The sequence below is a fragment of the Drosophila kikkawai genome, chromosome 3R (genome assembly GCF_030179895.1).
Source record: "Drosophila kikkawai strain 14028-0561.14 chromosome 3R, DkikHiC1v2, whole genome shotgun sequence".
NCBI lineage: Eukaryota > Metazoa > Arthropoda > Insecta > Diptera > Drosophilidae > Drosophila > Drosophila kikkawai.
Window position 1 is genome coordinate 6,034,058 of NC_091731.1, and position 21,627 is coordinate 6,055,684.

The 21,627-nt window shown below is 47.9% G+C and overlaps 2 protein-coding genes across 2 annotated transcripts; both read left to right on the top strand.

Moving 5' to 3' along the window:
* Positions 1 to 1,345: 1,345 nt before the first annotated feature.
* LOC138928906 (uncharacterized) lies at positions 1,346 to 5,669 on the top strand. The gene is made up of 2 exons (XM_070287189.1): positions 1,346 to 3,541; positions 3,603 to 5,669. Exon 1 carries the CDS (start codon positions 2,469 to 2,471, stop codon positions 3,348 to 3,350), a length of 882 nt encoding a protein of 293 aa, XP_070143290.1. The 5' UTR covers positions 1,346 to 2,468; the 3' UTR covers positions 3,351 to 3,541; positions 3,603 to 5,669.
* Positions 5,670 to 8,227: 2,558 nt separating this feature from the next.
* On the top strand, positions 8,228 to 12,804 carry LOC138928904 (uncharacterized). The gene is made up of 2 exons (XM_070287184.1): positions 8,228 to 10,425; positions 10,487 to 12,804. The coding sequence occupies exon 1, from the start codon at positions 9,005 to 9,007 to the stop codon at positions 10,232 to 10,234; it is 1,230 nt and encodes a 409-aa protein (XP_070143285.1). The 5' UTR covers positions 8,228 to 9,004; the 3' UTR covers positions 10,235 to 10,425; positions 10,487 to 12,804.
* Positions 12,805 to 21,627: the final 8,823 nt, after the last annotated feature.

Sequence of the window (21,627 nt, forward strand, 5' to 3'; positions counted from 1 at the left end):
TCAAAATGAACAATTCACATTTTTTCGAAATTTCATTCCAACATTCAGATTCAAGGGCAAATTCACCAACGAGCGGGTGCTTTGTTACCACCACAAAACAAAGATCATAAATTCCTTCAGTTCTATTTCATTGGTGATTCGGCAGTTGAACAAAATCACCGCTGTGCAATTTTTACCGCAACTAAACGTGAAATTATCGAACAATTGCAAAATCTTCTCCATGAGCATGAACTGCATTGAATATAATGCATTATGACGAACACAAAATCATTATCAGCGCTGACAAAAAAGACCCACTGGTAGCCATGCAAGACAATTTAATGCTCCCACCATCAATGAAGTCACAGTGGTGATTTTTGGCGAGAATGTGGAATGACGCGATATTGTTTTTAAGCGTCGGGATAATGGCCAATTGCAGCGAGTTTATGAGACTCATCGGTCATATGATGCTCTTCAATACCCGTTGATGTTCTGTCGTGGAGAAGATGGGTATCACTTCAACATAAAGATGGTCAATCCAACATCAGGTTTGTTTACAAGTCATCAGTTCTCTTTGATTCTACAACTAAGTTTGAATTCAAATTCCAGGAGAAGAAACGAATAAGAAGGTCAACTTTATGAATTTTTATGCGTATCGATTGATGATTTGACTAGATGTTGACAATCATCTGCTAAGATACCGCCGTTTGTTTCAACAAAACTGCGTCGACATGTACGTCAAAGTAAAAACGGAACGCCTCAATTTCATTCGTTTTAATCAGTCGAAGTTGCGGTCGGACGAGTACATTCACTTGCGTGACGCCATCGCTACTGAAGGACACGCGCCCAACATAGGTTGTTTGACCAATCTCCCAGCTACTTATGTTGGAAGTCCGCGCCATGTGCAAGGGCAAATTTAAAGGAGAGGAATTTCTTATCCCACGAATTCCGATTATTCCAACAGATCTTCCATTCCAATTCAAGAGGATTCAGTTCCCAGTTCGATTGGCATTTGCGATGACAATCAATAAATCGCAAGGCCAATCGTTGGAAGTCTGCGGGATAAATCTGGAATATCCATGTTTTTCACATGGCCAGCTATACGTAGCCTGTTCGCGTGTGGGAAAGCCGTCATCATTATTTATTTTTGCACCGGATAACAAAACAAAAAATATCGCTCTCCACTGATTTCATGTCAAAAAAATTTGTCAATCCAACGACAGGTTTGTTTAAAAGTCATTACTTCTTTTTGATTCTCAACTAATTTTGAATTCAAATTTTAGGAGAAGATAAGAATAAGGTCAGCTCTATGAATTTTTATGCGTATCGATTGATGATGTTTAAACAGTACTGTTTCGACATGTACGTCAAATTTAACGTCTCAATTTAATTTGTTTTAATCAGTCGAAATTGGGGCGAGATAATGTTCGCCGGGTCCTCTAGTCTGAATATAAATTTGCCTCTGTCATGTTTTTCTGTGATTTCGTTGACTTTTCCTGCCTAGCCTGATCGCCCTGAGAGAAAAGGGTGGACCCAATTTCTCGAAGCCTGTTACGAATTAATAAATAAATATTTCTCACATGATTAAAGCTTAACGCATTGCCATGTCTCTGCCCCAAATAAATGCTGGGATGATCCCCGATGAAAGTTAACGTCTTTTCTGCCACTGTCGGTCGACACTGAGAGAAATAAATGTATTTCTCGGCAAGTTTTAATACAACTCCTAGGAAGGAAATAAAATCAAGCTGGCCACGCATTAATATAAATATTTATTATTTATTTTATTCGTGAAACAATTTGACAAGTTTCAACCAGCGTCGAATAAATTTCAAATCGTCGTCGAATAAATTAAATCATCGTTGTGAAAACTTACAAGCTTGAATCGCCGTCGAATAAATTTAAATCGCCGTCGAACAAAATTAATCATCGTCGAGGAGAACTGAAGAATTAAATCGCCGTTGTACATCGAGTTTGTGGTCGTTGCACGTGGGCATTGAGTGAATTTTCGTGGCAAATAAAAGCAAATATTTCACTGAAGATTTTGGTAACCAGTTCAAACGTCGCTTGACCCTCGCTTAAGAATTTCTCTCGTCCTATCGCAATTTTTCCTGTCGTTTGCCAGTTGACTAATTATTTCACAGCAAGATGGGCGCACGTTGGATCTCGTATCTGCGGAAGCGAGAATTGGAGGCGATTCTAAAGGAGTTTTCTTTGGAAGCCACCGGAACCGTTGAGGAAATGAGAAGCTGACTGCCTTTAATAATAGGGACGATTACGTGCTGGAGATAGCCGAGCGGCTGCAGGAATGCGAGGCGGAGATCACAGCCGCGTTAACGGAGAGAAAGCAACGCACACCGAGTCCGAGTCCACACCCTCCGTGTCCTGCACAGCTACAGGTACCAACCCTTGAGACCAGAAGTATCGCCGATGCCATCGGAGACTTGGAGATCCATCCAGCAAGACGGGATAGTTTCTCCAAGAAGTCGGAGATGTCCGCAGCCACGCTGGCGGAGAAGCTGAAGAACTGGGAAATCACTTTTGACGGAACCACGGATCCCATTACATTCATCCAGCGCTTCGAGGAACGAGCCACCGCATATGAAGTCGACGTGGAGAAGATGCCGCAGGCCATCCCTGGTCTTTTGACGGACACGGCTGAGCACTGGTTCCGGACGAGCCAGCTGCTAGGAGAAACGTGGACGAATTTCAAAAAGGCGTTTTTGGACCTCTTCCTGCCGCCGAGGTATTTCCAGCGACTCGAGGATGAGATCCGCGCCAGAGATCAGCGACGAGGAGAAACTTTCAAGCAATACCTCGTCAACATCAGACTACTGATGCACCGAGCGGGGTATAACGCGGACCAGGAGTTGGACCGAATCTATGAGAATCTCCAACCGGAGTATCAGATGTACGCCAGGAGGCACGATTTCACAACGTTGGATCAACTTACCAATTTAGCGGTAAACTACGAGGTCACCCGGGATCGGAGCACTGGAAGCCATGCCAGGATGTTAGCCGAACCACAGCCAGCGCCAAGGAGGAACGAGTACGAGACCCCAGCGTATGCAGGAGCACCACCAACGAGTTACCCATGTGTCGCGCGACCAGCCAGACAACTACCCACATCAGCTGCAGTTCCGCAACCAGTTTCTCGAGTGGGAAACATTTCGATTGTGCCGAATTTCAGTTTTGCTTGTAGGAATTCTGCACAGGAGGGTCACCATGCATACGCATGTCACAATCCCAGAATTCTCTTCTGCTGGGATTGTGGACGCAGAGGAATACGCACCTACGAATGTTGCCGTCGTACCCATCCGGGAAACGAGTGGAGTCTTCGCCCTCTCGGGGAGCGGCCGGAGACTGCCAACTGAAATCCCCGAAATTAGGACAGATTTTACAGGTTCAGGCTATCAGAATCATCGCGCAGGTACAGATCGAGGGTCAAATATTCAATGCAACGATTGATACCGGAGCCAGCAGAAGCTTCAGCGAGTAGGGACATCACAGAACGTACGGTCGGTACGCACCCATGTCAGCCTGGCAGAAGGCTCGCGCTCTTCTAGTACCCAATCCCAAGAATGATCCAGTTCTACCTGCTGTTTTAACAAATGCGTTTTCTCCAGAACCAACAGACAACAGCGAAGCCACAGTACCGGAATCAGCAAGCAACGATCCAGATAACGGGATGCAAGCCACCCCGACTAGCAGCGAGTGCCTCCCCCAGCCAGAGCAGAGTACACACCTGACGCTGGAGGAATTTTAGCCGTAATCAAGGAGACCACAGAGTAGGAAGACCGCATCAAGACGGCATCGGAAAGCAGAGAAACCCAGCAGAGAAAGCAGCAGAGAGCCTGTACCGAGACAGGAGCAGAATCCAGAGACACCCGCACCAAGGCGGAAGGAGCAGAGGAGCATCACACGGAGATACCCGCATCAAGGCGGAAGCAGCAGCAGCAGAGATACAGAGATAGGATACCCGCATCAAGGCGGAAGCAACGGAGAAACCAGCACGAGAGAGGACGGCGGAAGCATACACGAAGACAGCAGCGCAGGAGCAGCATCCAGAAGTCCGTACGACGACGGCACATTAGCAAGGAACAAGCTACAAACAAGACGTCGAGTGACACTCGATCCTGGCCAAGGCGAGAGCCAACAAGGAACACTGCGACAGGAGCCAAAGCTTGAGTCAGTGGGGGCCACTTGCTGGAGGGTGCGCCTTCCCAACGTTCCCACTCCCCTAAGGGGGAAACTCAACGCTCCCAGTGATGCAGCAGCAAACCTTTTCCCCTCTCTACTAACTAACCCAAAACTAAAACGATCGTTAGTCTTAGCCTTAAACAAAAGACTAATAAATCTCTGTTTCCCCGACAGCAACGACATCGTACGACTTCCCCGATTGGAGGCACCTCATACGGTGCGTAGAGGAGGCCATCGGGCCATACCCTGGCGACGAGATGTAACCCGTAGAGCCCGCACCACCTCGCACTGGCGAGCCCCACCTGTGCCGCCTGGAGACGCCATGGAAAGCTTGGACCCCAACGGGGTCGTACTAGAATACCCGTCGGAGAAGGAGAGGCCGGCCTTGGTCACGGCCGCCACCACTACCAGCAGCGACGATACGGCCGCCACGGCGCCGATTGGCGACGACCTGTCTGGACTCAAAGAAATCCGTCCCAAGAGGACCACGAATCGCCAGCCACGTCGCCGGACGAGGATTGGGTTCTGCCACCCCAGCACAGGCGGATCCTGGTCGAGGGGGGACGCATTCCTCGCTTCCTCGTCGTGCATATGCGGCCCCAGGAGGGCACGAACCGGTGGAGAAACCGGAAGTTCCTCTTCCACGCCGGAGAGGAGGAATTCCGTATTCACATCACAAAGCGCGACGGGATCATCGTCTCAAAACGCCCCCCGAAGAAAGAGGGGGATGTGACAAACAACAACAGCGGCCAGCGCCGGCGGCCAAGCAACAACAACTACAGTTGCCAACGCTCATGGAGAGCCACAACAACCACAGCAGCAGCCGAAGAACAACAACAGCAGCAGAAAAACCAAGCCAAGGGCCGAAACCAAAACAAAACCCTCGCGAATAACTTTGTAAATAACTTAGTATATATTTTTGAATATCTCCTTCTAAGCAATAATTGTAAGATTTCTCATATTTCAAAATAATAATTGTATTAATCTAAGCTTAAGCGATAATCGGTAGTTATCTTTCCCCCCTGTTCTCACACCACTAGCGCACACCCACACACACACCCGGAGAGCAGAGAGATATTCACCACGAACAAGTGGCCACGGAGCCAGCGCCGTACAAGAGCAAGAGAGAGAGGACATACGATCGAGCCCAAAAACAACCTCCGGAAATTGGCACGCGCCCAAGAAAGAGGGAGAGCAAAGGAATGCACCGAAACTTCGAGAAGTGGAAAAATACCGGAGCTGCAGAAACTTGAAAAACGCATGGTAATTTTTCACTCTTGCGGACGTGGCGAACTTGATCAGAAGTGCGAGCGGAAAATATGTAAAACTTCGAGCCAGATTTTTTTGCGATTGCTAAGTGCGGTTTACAGTGAGCATCGAGTGACGACGAGGAAATCCCAAGTGACCAAGGAGACCACCAGGAGGGATGCGCTGCAGCCAGTGGCCAGCGAGAGCCAGCTTCGACGCTCGAGGCCAACAGCGGCGGCGATCAGGAGCGCCCGATTCCAGCCACCGGCTGACGACTTTGGAGATCAACCAGGCGATCTTGGAGAGCGTGTGCGCGGCCCAGGACCAGCGGCGGAGCACCAGGAGACCACGCGAGTGTGTGTGTGCGTGAGCGCGAGACGGGTGAGTGATTAGAGTGAACCGCATATTGGCCAGCGAGAATCACGTGCGTTGGGAAATTTCTCGAAGACCTCGATGCGGCGTCACCCAGAGTAGGCTTGAATTAATTACATAACCATGACCTAACCTAACCTGTTACCCCCGCGATTACCGAGGGAAAAGCCATGAAGAAAATATAAATGAAACCAAAACGCCAAATGAAACAAAGTAAAACTTAATAATAAATATATTTTCCTGATATTATCTATATATATAAAAATGGAGACAAAAAATGTTACTAATGGCATCACAAGAGAACGGCTGGGCCGATTTGTCTCAAATTTTTTTCAGTTGTTTGTAACTGCCAGAAGAAGGTTATTAAATAAGAACATTTTGGGAAGTCCTTCCGGAAAAGTCGCTAGCGGCTCAACAGATGGACACACTGTTGTATGTAAAATTCTGAAACACCCTACAAAGATCATAGCTGCGTTGAAATGGTGTATCAATGAACTCGGTAAAAAAATATTTAAACAAAAAAATCAAGCTAACGAAGCATTACCAAAGTGAGCTTAAACAATTGGAAGTAATGCCTGCTGTTAGACGATCAAGACTTGGACGGCGTTTACGCAATGCAATAAGTATTCAGAATTCCCGTAATAGTCGGACGCAAGAAGAACGTACAGAAATAAATGCATCGATACGTGCCCAAATGGCACAGCTTCGCGCTCCACAAAGATTACCTCAAGCCCGACAAAATAATAGAGAAAGACGAGCCGCAAATGAAAACTTAAATCGCGCTGCATCCGCATACAATCCTGAAACATCCTACAAGGATCTTACCTGCGTTGTTATTGGTTCATTGTCTGTTGTATGTCAGCATTGCAATGCACTGAAGTTTCGGTTGGAAACACCCGGCTTATGCTGTGCAGGTGGCAAAATTAAATTGCGCGTTTTGGCTCATCCACCAGAGCCATTGTATTCGCTACTATATGGAAATTCAGCCCAATCAAACAGTTTCCTAAAGCTTGCACAAAAATATAACGGATGCTTTCCAATTACGTCATTTGGAGTCGAGGTTTTTCATCAATCAGGCTACAATCCAAGTTATAAGGTAATGGCGTCTCTTTATTATCAAAATGAACAATTCACATTTTTTCGAAATTTCATTCCAACATTCAGATTCAAGGGCAAATTCACCAACGAGCGGGTGCTTTGTTACCACCACAAAACAAAGATCATAAATTCCTTCAGTTCTATTTCATTGGTGATTCGGCAGTTGAACTAAATCACCGCTGTGCAATTTTTACCGCAACTAAACGTGAAATTATCGAACAATTGCAAAATCTTCTCCATGAGCATGAACTGCATTGAATATAATGCATTATGACGAACACAAAATCATTATCAGCGCTGACAAAAAAGACCCACTGGTAGCCATGCAAGACAATTTAATGCTCCCTCCATCAATGAAGTCACAGTGGTGATTTTTGGCGAGAATGTGGAATGACGCGATATTGTTTTGAAGCGTCGGGATAATGGCCATATGATGCTCTTCAATACCCGTTGCTGTTCTGTCGTGGAGAAGATGGGTATCACTTCAACATAAAGATGGTTAATCCAACATCAGGTTTGTTTACAAGTCATCACTTCTCTTTGATTCTACAACTAAGTTTGAATTCAAATTCTAGGAGAAGAAACGAATAAGAAGGTCAACTTTATGAATTTTTATGCGTATCGATTGATGATTTGACTAGATGTTGACAATCATCTGCTAAGATACCGCCGTTTGTTTCAACAAAACTGCGTCGACATGTACGTCAAAGTAAAAACGGAACGCCTCAATTTCATTCGTTTTAATCAGTCGAAGTTGCGGTCGGACGAGTACATTCACTTGCGTGACGCCATCGCTACTGAAGGACACGCGCCCAACATAGGTTGTTTGACCAATCTCCCAGCTACTTATGTTGGAAGTCCGCGCCATTTTTTAATTTAATTTAAAGGAGAGGAATTTCTTATCCCACGAATTCCGATTATTCCAACAGATCTTCCATTCCAATTCAAGAGGATTCAGTTCCCAGTTCGATTGGCATTTGCGATGACAATCAATAAATCGCAAGGCCAATCGTTGGAAGTCTGCGGGATAAATCTGGAATATCCATGTTTTTCACATGGCCAGCTATACGTAGCCTGTTCGCGTGTGGGAAAGCCGTCATCATTATTTATTTTTGCACCGGATAACAAAACAAAAAATATCGCTCTCCACTGATTTCATGTCAAAAAAATTTGTCAATCCAACGACAGGTTTGTTTAAAAGTCATTACTTCTTTTTGATTCTCAACTAATTTTGAATTCAAATTTTAGGAGAAGATAAGAATAAGGTCAGCTCTATGAATTTTTATGCGTATCGATTGATGATGTTTAAACAGTACTGTTTCGACATGTACGTCAAATTTAACGTCTCAATTTAATTTGTTTTAATCAGTCGAAATTGGGGCGAGATAATGTTCGCCGGGTCCTCTAGTCTGAATATAAATTTGCCTCTGTCATGTTTTTCTGTGATTTCGTTGACTTTTCCTGCCTAGCCTGATCGCCCTGAGAGAAAAGGGTGGACCCAATTTCTCGAAGCCTGTTACGAATTAATAAATAAATATTTCTCACATGATTAAAGCTTAACGCATTGCCATGTCTCTGCCCCAAATAAATGCTGGGATGATCCCCGATGAAAGTTAACGTCTTTTCTGCCACTGTCGGTCGACACTGAGAGAAATAAATGTATTTCTCGGCAAGTTTTAATACAACTCCTAGGAAGGAAATAAAATCAAGCTGGCCACGCATTAATATAAATATTTATTATTTATTTTATTCGTGAAACAATTTGACAAGTTTCAACCAGCGTCGAATAAATTTCAAATCGTCGTCGAATAAATTAAATCATCGTTGTGAAAACTTACAAGCTTGAATCGCCGTCGAATAAATTTAAATCGCCGTCGAACAAAATTAATCATCGTCGAGGAGAACTGAAGAATTAAATCGCCGTTGTACATCGAGTTTGTGGTCGTTGCACGTGGGCATTGAGTGAATTTTCGTGGCAAATAAAAGCAAATATTTCACTGAAGATTTTGGTAACCAGTTCAAACGTCGCTTGACCCTCGCTTAAGAATTTCTCTCGTCCTATCGCAATTTTTCCTGTCGTTTGCCAGTTGACTAATTATTTCACAGCAAGATGGGCGCACGTTGGATCTCGTATCTGCGGAAGCGAGAATTGGAGGCGATTCTAAAGGAGTTTTCTTTGGAAGCCACCGGAACCGTTGAGGAAATGAGAAGCCGGCTGACTGCCTTTAATAATAGGGACGATCACGTGCTGGAGATAGCCGAGCGGCTGCAGGAATGCGAGGCGGAGATCACAGCCGCGTTAACGGAGAGAAAGCAACGCACACCGAGTCCGAGTCCACACCCTCCGTGTCCTGCACAGCTACAGGTACCAACCCTTGAGACCAGAAGTATCGCCGATGCCATCGGAGACTTGGAGATCCATCCAGCAAGACGGGATAGTTTCTCCAAGAAGTCGGAGATGTCCGCAGCCACGCTGGCGGAGAAGCTGAAGAACTGGGAAATCACTTTTGACGGAACCACGGATCCCATTACATTCATCCAGCGCTTCGAGGAACGAGCCACCGCATATGAAGTCGACGTGGAGAAGATGCCGCAGGCCATCCCTGGTCTTTTGACAGACACGGCTGAGCACTGGTTCCGGACGAGCCAGCTGCTAGGAGAATCGTGGACGAATTTCAAAAAGCCGTTTTTGGACCTCTTCCTGCCGCCGAGGTATTTCCAGCGACTCGAGGATGAGATCCGCGCCAGAGATCAGCGACGAGGAGAAACTTTCAAGCAATACCTCGTCAACATCAGACTACTGATGCACCGAGCGGGGTATAACGCGGACCAGGAGTTGGACCGAATCTATGAGAATCTCCAACCGGAGTATCAGATGTACGCCAGGAGGCACGATTTCACAACGTTGGATCAACTTACCAATTTAGCGGTAAACTACGAGGTCACCCGGGATCGGAGAACTGGAAGCCATGCCAGGATGTTAGCCGAACCACAGCCAGCGCCAAGGAGGAACGTGTACGAGACCCCAGCGTATGCAGGAGCACCCCCAACGAGTTACCCATGTGTCGCGCGACCAGCCAGACAACTACCCACATCAGCTGCAGTTCCGCAACCAGTTTCTCGAGTGGGAAACATTTCGATTGTGCCGAATTTAAGTTTTGCTTGTAGGAATTCTGCACAGGAGGGTCACCATGCATACGCATGTCACAATCCCAGAATTCTCTTCTGCTGGGATTGTGGACGCAGAGGAATACGCACCTACGAATGTTGCCGTCGTACCCATCCGGGAAACGAGTGGAGTCTTCGCCCTCTCGGGGAGCGGCCGGAGACTGCCAACTGAAATCCCCGAAATTAGGACAGATTTTACAGGTTCAGGCTATCAGAATCATCGCGCAGGTACAGATCGAGGGTCAAATATTCAATGCAACGATTGATACCGGAGCCAGCAGAAGCTTCAGCGAGTAGGGACATCACAGAACGTACGGTCGGTACGCACCCATGTCAGCCTGGCAGAAGGCTCGCGCTCTTCTAGTACCCAATCCCAAGAATGATCCAGTTCTACCTGCTGTTTTAACAAATGCGTTTTCTCCAGAACCAACAGACAACAGCGAAGCCACAGTACCGGAATCAGCAAGCAACGATCCAGATAACGGGATGCAAGCCACCCCGACTAGCAGCGAGTGCCTCCCCCAGCCAGAGCAGAGTACACACCTGACGCTGGAGGAATTTTAGCCGTAATCAAGGAGACCACAGAGCAGGAAGACCGCATCAAGACGGCATCGGAAAGCAGAGAAACCCAGCAGAGAAAGCAGCAGAGAGCCTGTACCGAGACAGGAGCAGAATCCAGAGACACCCGCACCAAGGCGGAAGGAGCAGAGGAGCATCACACGGAGATACCCGCATCAAGGCGGAAGCAGCAGCAGCAGAGATACAGAGATAGGATACCCGCATCAAGGCGGAAGCAACGGAGAAACCAGCACGAGAGAGGACGGCGGAAGCATACACGAAGACAGCAGCGCAGGAGCAGCATCCAGAAGTCCGTACGACGACGGCACATTAGCAAGGAACAAGCTACAAACAAGACGTCGAGTGACACTCGATCCTGGCCAAGGCGAGAGCCAACAAGGAACACTGCGACAGGAGCCAAAGCTTGAGTCAGTGGGGGCCACTTGCTGGAGGGTGCGCCTTCCCAACGTTCCCACTCCCCTAAGGGGGAAACTCAACGCTCCCAGTGATGCAGCAGCAAACCTTTTCCCCTCTCTACTAACTAACCCAAAACTAAAACGATCGTTAGTCTTAGCCTTAAACAAAAGACTAATAAATCTCTGTTTCCCCGACAGCAACGACATCGTACGACTTCCCCGATTGGAGGCACCTCATACGGTGCGTAGAGGAGGCCATCGGGCCATACCCTGGCGACGAGATGTAACCCGTAGAGCCCGCACCACCTCGCACTGGCGAGCCCCACCTGTGCCGCCTGGAGACGCCATGGAAAGCTTGGACCCCAACGGGGTCGTACTAGAATACCCGTCGGAGAAGGAGAGGCCGGCCTTGGTCACGGCCGCCACCACTACCAGCAGCGACGATACGGCCGCCACGGCGCCGATTGGCGACGACCTGTCTGGACTCAAAGAAATCCGTCCCAAGAGGACCACGAATCGCCAGCCACGTCGCCGGACGAGGATTGGGTTCTGCCACCCCAGCACAGGCGGATCCTGGTCGAGGGGGGACGCATTCCTCGCTTCCTCGTCGTGCATATGCGGCCCCAGGAGGGCACGAACCGGTGGAGAAACCGGAAGTTCCTCTTCCACGCCGGAGAGGAGGAATTCCGTATTCACATCACAAAGCGCGACGGGATCATCGTCTCAAAACGCCCCCCGAAGAAAGAGGGGGATGTGACAAACAACAACAGCGGCCAGCGCCGGCGGCCAAGCAACAACAACTACAGTTGCCAACGCTCATGGAGAGCCACAACAACCACAGCAGCAGCCGAAGAACAACAACAGCAGCAGAAAAACCAAGCCAAGGGCCGAAACCAAAACAAAACCCTCGCGAATAACTTTGTAAATAACTTAGTATATATTTTTGAATATCTCCTTCTAAGCAATAATTGTAAGATTTCTCATACTATTTCAAAATAATAATTGTATTAATCTAAGCTTAAGCGATAATCGGTAGTTATCTTTCCCCCCTGTTCTCACACCACTAGCGCACACCCACACACACACCCGGAGAGCAGAGAGATATTCACCACGAACAAGTGGCCACGGAGCCAGCGCCGTACAAGAGCAAGAGAGAGAGGACATACGATCGAGCCCAAAAACAACCTCCGGAAATTGGCACGCGCCCAAGAAAGAGGGAGAGCAAAGGAATGCACCGAAACTTCGAGAAGTGGAAAAATACCGGAGCTGCAGAAACTTGAAAAACGCATGGTAATTTTTCACTCTTGCGGACGTGGCGAACTTGATCAGAAGTGCGAGCGGAAAATATGTAAAACTTCGAGCCAGATTTTTTTGCGATTGCTAAGTGCGGTTTACAGTGAGCATCGAGTGACGACGAGGAAATCCCAAGTGACCAAGGAGACCACCAGGAGGGATGCGCTGCAGCCAGTGGCCAGCGAGAGCCAGCTTCGACGCTCGAGGCCAACAGCGGCGGCGATCAGGAGCGCCCGATTCCAGCCACCGGCTGACGACTTTGGAGATCAACCAGGCGATCTCGGAGAGCGTGTGCGCGGCCCAGGACCAGCGGCGGAGCACCAGGAGACCACGCGAGTGTGTGTGTGCGTGAGCGCGAGACGGGTGAGTGATTAGAGTGAACCGCATATTGGCCAGCGAGAATCACGTGCGTTGGGAAATTTCTCGAAGACCTCGATGCGGCGTCACCTAGAGTAGGCTTGAATTAATTACATAACCATGACCTAACCAAACCTGTTACCCCCGCGATTACCGAGGGAAAAGCCATGAAGAAAATATTAATGAAACCAAAACGCCAAATGAAACAAAGTAAAACTTAATAATAAATATATTTTCCTGATATTATCTATATATATAAAAATGGAGACAAAAAATGTTACTAATGGCATCACAAGAGAACGGCTGGGCCGATTTGTCTCAAATTTTTTTCAGTTGTTTGTAACTGCCAGAAGAAGGTTATTAAATAAGAACATTTTGGGAAGTCCTTCCGGAAAAGTCGCTAGCGGCTCAACAGATGGACACACTGTTGTATGTAAAATTCTGAAACACCCTACAAAGATCATAGCTGCGTTGAAATGGTGTATCAATGAACTCGGTAAAAAAATATTTAAACAAAAAAATCAAGCTAACGAAGCATTACCAAAGTGAGCTTAAACAATTGGAAGTAATGCCTGCTGTTAGACGATCAAGACTTGGACGGCGTTTACGCAATGCAATAAGTATTCAGAATTCCCGTAATAGTCGGACGCAAGAAGAACGTACAGAAATAAATGCATCGATACGTGCCCAAATGGCACAGCTTCGCGCTCCACAAAGATTACCTCAAGCCCGACAAAATAATAGAGAAAGACGAGCCGCAAATGAAAACTTAAATCGCGCTGCATCCGCATACAATCCTGAAACATCCTACAAGGATCTTACCTGCGTTGTTATTGGTTCATTGTCTGTTGTATGTCAGCATTGCAATGCACTGAAGTTTCGGTTGGAAACCCCCGGCTTATGCTGTGCAGGTGGCAAAATTAAATTGCGCGTTTTGGCTCATCCACCAGAGCCATTGTATTCGCTACTATATGGAAATTCAGCCCAATCAAACAGTTTCCTAAAGCTTGCACAAAAATATAACGGATGCTTTCCAATTACGTCATTTGGAGTCGAGGTTTTTCATCAATCAGGCTACAATCCAAGTTATAAGGTAATGGCGTCTCTTTATTATCAAAATGAACAATTCACATTTTTTCGAAATTTCATTCCAACATTCAGATTCAAGGGCAAATTCACCAACGAGCGGGTGCTTTGTTACCACCACAAAACAAAGATCATAAATTCCTTCAGTTCTATTTCATTGGTGATTCGGCACCGCTGTGCAATTTTTACCGCAACTAAACGTGAAATTATCGAACAATTGCAAAATCTTCTCCATGAGCATGAACTGCATTGAATATAATGCATTATGACGAACACAAAATCATTATCAGCGCTGACAAAAAAGACACACTGGTAGCCATGCAAGACAATTTAATGCTCCCACCATCAATGAAGTCACAGTGGTGATTTTTGGCGAGAATGTGGAATGACGCGATATTGTTTTGAAGCGTCGGGATAATGGCCATATGATGCTCTTCAATACCCGTTGCTGTTCTGTCGTGGAGAAGATGGGTATCACTTCAACATAAAGATGGTTAATCCAACATCAGGTTTGTTTACAAGTCATCAGTTCTCTTTGATTCTACAACTAAGTTTGAATTCAAATTCTAGGAGAAGAAACGAATAAGAAGGTCAACTTTATGAATTTTTATGCGTATCGATTGATGATTTGACTAGATGTTGACAATCATCTGCTAAGATACCGCCGTTTGTTTCAACAAAACTGCGTCGACATGTACGTCAAAGTAAAAACGGAACGCCTCAATTTCATTCGTTTTAATCAGTCGAAGTTGCGGTCAGACGAGTACATTCACTTGCGTGACGCCATCGCTACTGAAGGACACGCGCCCAACATAGGTTGTTTGACCAATCTCCCAGCTACTTATGTTGGAAGTCCGCGCCATATGCAAGGGCAAATTTAAAGGAGAGGAATTTCTTATCCCACGAATTCCGATTATTCCAACAGATCTTCCATTCCAAGTTCCCAGTTCGACTGGCATTTGCGATGACAATCAATAAATCGCAATGCCAATCGTTGGAAGTCTGCGGGATAAATCTGGAATATCCATGTTTTTCACATGGCCAGCTATACGTAGCCTGTTCGCGTGTGGGAAAGCCGTCATCATTATTTATTTTTGCACCGGATAACAAAACAAAAAATATTGTTTCTCAGATTGGTCTCCACTGATTTCATGTCAAAAAAATTTGTCAATCCAACGACAGGTTTGTTTAAAAGTCATTACTTCTTTTTGATTCTCAACTAATTTTGAATTCAAATTTTAGGAGAGGATAAGAATAAGGTCAGCTCTATGAATTTTTATGCGTATCGATTGATGATGTTTAAACAGTACTGTTTCGACATGTAGGTCAAATTTAACGTCTCAATTTAATTTGTTTTAATCAGTCGAAATTGGGGCGAGATAATGTTCGCCGGGTCCTCTAGTCTGAATATAAATTTGCCTCTGTCATGTTTTTCTGGGATTTCGTTGACTTTTCCTGCCTAGCCTGATCGCCCTGAGAGAAAAGGGTGGACCCAATTTCTCGAAGCCTGTTACGAATTAATAAATAAATATTTCTCACATGATTAAAGTTATTTTATTCGTGAAAAAATTTGACAAGTTTCAACCAGCGTCGAATAAATTTCAAATCGCCGTCGAATAAATTAAATCATCGTCGTGAAAACTTACAAGCTTGAATCGCCGTCGAATAAATTTAAATCGCCGTCGAACAAAATTAATCATCGTCGAGGGGAACTGAATAATTAAATCGCCGTTGTACATCGAGTTTGTGGTCAACCTAGTTGCACGTGGGCATTGAGTGAATTTTCGTGGCAAATAAAAGCAAATATTTCACTGAAGATTTTGGTAACCAGTTCAAACGTCGCTTGACCCTCGCTTAAGAATTTCTCTCGTCCTATCGCAATTTTTCCTGTCGTTTGCCAGTTGACAAATTATTTCACAGCAAGATGGGCGCACGTTGGATCTCGTATCTGCGGAAGCGAGAATTGGAGGCGATTCTAAAGGAGTTTTCTTTGGAAGCCACCGGAACCGTTGAGGAAATGAGGAGCCGGCTGGCTGCCTTTAATAATCGGGACGATCACGTGCTGGAGATAGCCGAGCGGCTGCAGGAATGCGAGGCGGAGATCACAGCCGCGTTAACGGAGAGAAAGCAACGCACACCGAGTCCGAGTCCACACCCTCCGTGTCCTGCACAGCTACAGGTACCAACCCTTGAGACCAGAAGTATCGCCGATGCCATCGGAGACTTGGAGATCCATCCAGCAAGACGGGATAGTTTCTCCAAGAAGTCGGAGATGTCCGCAGCCACGCTGGCAGAGAAGCTGAAGAACTGGGGAATCACTTTTGACGGAACCACGGATCCCATTACATTCATCCAGCGCTTCGAGGAACGAGCCACCGCATATGAAGTCGACGTGGAGAAGATGCCGCAGGCCATCCCTGGTCTTTTGACGGACACGGCTGAGCACTGGTTCCGGACGAGCCAGCTGCTAGGAGAATCGTGGACGAATTTCAAAAAGGCGTTTTTGGACCTCTTCCTGCCGCCGAGGTACTTCCGGCGACTCGAGGATGAGATCCGCGCCAGAGATCAGCGACGAGGAGAAACTTTCAAGCAATACCTCGTCAACATCAGACTACTGATGCACCGAGCGGGGTATAACGCGGACCAGGAGTTGGACCGAATCTATGAGAATCTCCAACCGGAGTATCAGATGTACGCCAGGAGGCACGATTTCACACGTTGGATCAACTTACCAATTTAGCGGTAAACTACGAGGTCACCCGGTATCGGAGCACTGGAAGGATGTTAGCCGAACCACAGCCAGCGCCAAGGAGGAACGAGTACGAGACCCCAGCGTATGCAGGAGCACCACCAACGAGTTACCCATGTGTCGCGCGACCAGCCAGACGACTACCCACATCAGCCGCAGTTCCGCAACCAGTTTCTCGAGTGGGAAACATTTCGATTGTGCCGAATTTCAGTTTTGCTTGTAGGAATTCTGCACAGGAGGGTCACCATGCATACGCATGTCACAATCCCAGAATTCTCTTCTGCTGGGATTGTGGACGCAGAGGAATACGCACCTACGAATGTTGCCGTCGTACCCATCCGGGAAAAGAGTGGAGTCTTCGCCCTCTCGGGGAGCGGCCGGAGACTGCCAACTGAAATCCCCGAAATTAGGACAGATTTTACAGGTTCAGGCTATCAGAATCATCGCGCAGGTACAGATCGAGGGTCAAATATTCAATGCAACGATAGATACCGGAGCCAGCAGAAGCTTCATCGAGTAGGGACATCACAGAACGTACGGTCGGTACGCAACCATGTCAGCCTGGCAGAAGGCTCGCGCAGGGAAATAAACAAGTCACTGATAGCCAAAGTCCAGTTGGACCAACGACGGGTCACCTTTCCACTTTTAGTTTTACCTTCGATGGTGGAAGACGTGCTGTTGGGCATGGACTTCCTCTGTGGCGTGTCTGCCACTCTTCAATGTGGTCGCGTCTCTCTACAACTGAACCCTCTTCTAGTACCCAATCCCAAGAATGATCCAGTTCTACCTCCTGTTTTAATAAATGCGTTTTCTCCAGAACCAACAGACAACAGCGAAGCCACAGTACCAGAATCAGCAAGCAACGATCCAGATAACGGGATGCAAGCCACCCCGACCAGCAGCGAGTGCCTCCCCCAGCCAGAGCAGAGTACACACCTGACGCTGGAGGAATTTTAGCCGTAATCAAGGAGACCACTGAGCAGGAAGACCGCATCAAGACGGCATCGGAAAGCAGAGAAACCCTTAGCAGAGAAGCATCAGCAGCAGAGAGCCTGTACCGAGACAGGAGCAGAATCCAGAGACACTCGCACCAAGGCGGAAGGAGCAGAGGAGCACCACACGGAGATACCCGCATCAAGGAGGAAGCAGCAGCAGCAGAGATACAGAGACCAAGGATACCCGCATCAAGGCGGAAGCAACGGAGAAACCAGCACGAGAGGATACCCGCGGACGGCGGAAGCATACACGAAGACAGCAGCGCAGGAGCAGCATCCAGAAGTCCGTACGACGACGGCACATTAGCAAGGAACAAGCTACAAACAAGACGTCGAGTGACACTCGATCCTGGCCAAGGCGAGAGCCAACAAGGAACACTGCGACAGGAGCCAAAGCTTGAGTCAGTGGGGGCCACTTGCTGGAGGGTGCGCCTTCCCAACGTTCCCACTCCCCTAAGGGGGAAACTCAACGCTCCCAGTGATGCAGCAGCAAACCTTTTCCCCTCTCTACCAACTAACCCAAAACTAAAACGATCGTTAGTCTTAGCCTTAAACAAAAGACTAATAAATCTCTGTTTCCCCCACAGCAACGACATCGTACGACTTCCCCGATTGGAGGCACCTCATACGGTGCGTAGAGGAGGCCATCGGGCCATACCCTGGCGACGAGATGTAACCCGTAGAGCCTGCACCACCTGCGCCACCACTACCAGCAGCGACGATACGGCCGCCACGGCGCCGATTGGCGACGATCTGTCTGGACTCAAAGAAATCCGTCCCAAAAGGACCACGAATCGCCAGCCACGTCGCCGGATGAGGATTGGGTTCTGCCACCCCAGCACTGGCGGATCCTGGTCGAGGGGGGACGCATTCCCCGCTCCCTCGTCGTGCATATGCGGCCCCAGGAGGGCACGAACCGGTGGAGAAACCGGAAGTTCCTCTTCCACGCCGGAGAGGAGGAATTCCGTATTCACATCACAAAGCGCGACGGGATCGTCTAAAAACGCCCCCCGAAGAAAGAGGGGGATGTGACAAACAACAACAGCGGCCAGCGCCGGCGGCCAAGCAACAACAACCACAGTTGCCAACGCTCATGGAGAGCCACAACAACCACAGCAGCAGCCGAAGAACAACAACAGCAGCAGAAAAACCAAGCCAAGGGCCGAAACCAAAACAAAACCCTCGCGAATAACTTTGTAAATAACTTAGTATATATTTTTGAATATCTCCTTCTAAGCAATAATTGTAAGATTTCTCATACTATTTCAAAATAATAATTGTATTAATCTAAGCTTAAGCGATAATCGGTAGTTATCTTTCCCCCCCGTTCTCACATCACTAGCGCACACCCACACACACACACCCGGAGAGCAGAGAGATATTCACCACGAACAAGTGGCCACGGAGCCAGCGCCGTACAAGAGCAAGAGAGAGAGGACATACGATCGAGCCCAAAAACAACCTCCGAAAATTGGCACGCGCTCAAGAAAGAGGGAGAGCAAAGGAATGCACCGAAACTTCGAGAAGTGGAAAAATACCGGAGCTGCAGAAACTTGAAAATCGCATGGTAATTTTTCACTCTTGCGGACGTGGCGAACTTGATCAGAAGTGCGAGCGGAAAATATGTAAAACTTCGAGCCAGATTTTTTTGCGATTGCTTTTTTTTTTTTTTTTTTTCGCATAATATTTATTGGTTTTAAAAGCTTTGCTGCATTAAGCTTAATATCTACTATTAAATCATTGGTCCAATAATATGTAGCAGAGGAAACAATTCAAAAAAATATTTAACTAGGTTATTCGCCGGGTGGGCAGCTCCCGTATGATGACTCTCCTAAGTCGTCGTCTTCCTCTCGCAGCTGGCAGAGCTCTCGCCAGCGGGTTGAGGTGTCGAATTAACCTGGTTCGGTGTCGGGCGGCAATGGTGTTTATGGAGTCTCCCACAGCAGGGACATGTAGCTCTGTCCGTATATCCCAGTTCCTGATATACCACTCAGCACCTGTAATACGCCTTAGGAATCTGGCTTGGAAGGCTTGTATCCTTCGCAGATGCGATCTGGCTGCAGTGCCATATACAGCCACTCCGTATTGCCAAATCGGTGCCAGTAGGGACTGGTACAGGCGAGTCTTGCACCTAAGGCTCAGCTTCGATTTAGGGCCTGTGAGCCAGCTAATGCGCCTGGCAGTGTTTTCCAATTTAGCCCTAATCTGCTTGATATGTGTGCTGAACGTCAGTCTCTTATCAAGCACCAGTCCCAGGTATGTGTGTTCCACAAGTTGTGGCAGAAGCTGGCCGTGAAGGAAGACACCTGGGCATGTGCTTCGCTTCAGGGTGTATGTGACCACCGCACACTTCTCCGTATTGATGGCCACATTCCACCTACAGGCCCAGTTTTCAAACCTCTTGAGGAGAATCTGAAGTTTATCAGTGGCACTATAGATGCAGCTGGATCTAGCCAATACTGCGGTGTCGTCTGCATATGTAGCAGCACACGCACGCTCAGAGCTTAGATGAAGCGGGGCATCATGAGCGAATAGATTGTAGAGCGTGGGTCCTAATACGCTTCCTTGAGGGACACCAGCTCTGATATTCCTGGTGGAGGAGGCAACTCCATCCTGCACCACCTGGAAGCTCCTATCCTTGAGGTAGCTGCAGATGATCTCAAAGAGCTGTGGTGGCAGGAGCTCTTTGATCTTGGACAGAAGCCCCTCGTGCCAGACCCTGTCGAAAGCCTGCTGAATATCGAGAAATGCAGCCACGACATACTGGTTCCTTTGGTACCCCTCGACAATAAAATCGACGACTCGGTGGAGCTGTTCAGGAGTACCATGTCCTTTCAGAAATCCGAACTGGTGTCTTGGTATCGCCTCGATGACTTCAGGTAGCCTCTGGATCCTGTCAAGTATGCACCTCTCGAACACCTTGGCAAACGTGGGAAGGAGGCTGATCGGTCTATAGTTGGCTACGTTGTTGCAGCATTTCCCCTTTTTGTGGATCATTACCACGTTTGCGTTTTTCCAGGAGAGCGGGAAGTGTCCGAGTCTTAAAGCAGCATTGTATACCAGGACCAGGAAGAGGAGTGCCTTAACCGGAAGGAGTTTAGCAACTCTATTGGTGATGCCATCCGCTCCTGGCGACTTCCGGTTCTTCAACTTCCTGATCCTGGCCCGCACTTCTGGAAGCAGGATCGGTGAAATGGGAGGCGTCATTTGGTGAGGTATTTCTAGAGAAGCACGGACCTTTTCCGTCCTTTCCTGAGAGGATGTTGCAAAAGGGGTAAATCGCTCCTCCAGACTTTCGGCGAAGGCTTCCGCTCGGTCCTGTGGTGACTTTGCCCAATTTCCATCCGCTTTTCTCACAGGAAACTTGGGGGTTACTTGCCTTTTACTCTGCCCGGCAATTTTCCAAAGCGCGTAGTCCGTGTCCCTGTCTGGTGTTGCCTCCTGGAGCTCCTTGTCAATGCGCTCCTGACGTAGAAGTCTCAGCAGCTTCCTGACCCGGTGTGCCAGTCTTCGGTACACCCTCAGCACCCTGGCTTCATGCGTCCTGGAGTATTCCCTCCTGAGCCTGTGTTTGGTGTCAATCAGTGCCCTGATTTCCGGTGGTAGAGAAAAGCGGGGCACAGAGTGGCGGCTTCTGTCCGGGGGCATTGCGAGCTCTGCTGCAGCCTTGATTTTATCCTCCAGAAGTATGGCAGCGTCATCTACGTCCTCGGCAGAGTTAATCTCCATATGCAGGTGTATTGAGTCCTCCAAGGTTCTTTTAAACATCCTGACGTCAGATCCGGGGGGCAGGAGCGTCCTTCTTGGCACATAAGCGCTTCCTGGCAGGTGTAGGTTGACTATGAGTGGGATATGATCCGAGCTAAGCTCAAAGGATTCATTAATAGTCAGCCGACGTCCATGGAGTCCTTTAAGTAGGGCGAAATCCAGAGCAGAAGGGGTACGTAGGTCTGCCAGTGGCCAGGATTTGTGTGTTCGTGTTATCCAGGGCCTCAACCAGCATTGTGCCTCGCCTGTCAGCTCGGAAGTTGCCCCAGTTGCGGTGCTTGGCGTTGAAGTCTCCTCCTAAGATGGCTTTATCTCCACAAAGGTTAAGCAGAGCCTCAAATCC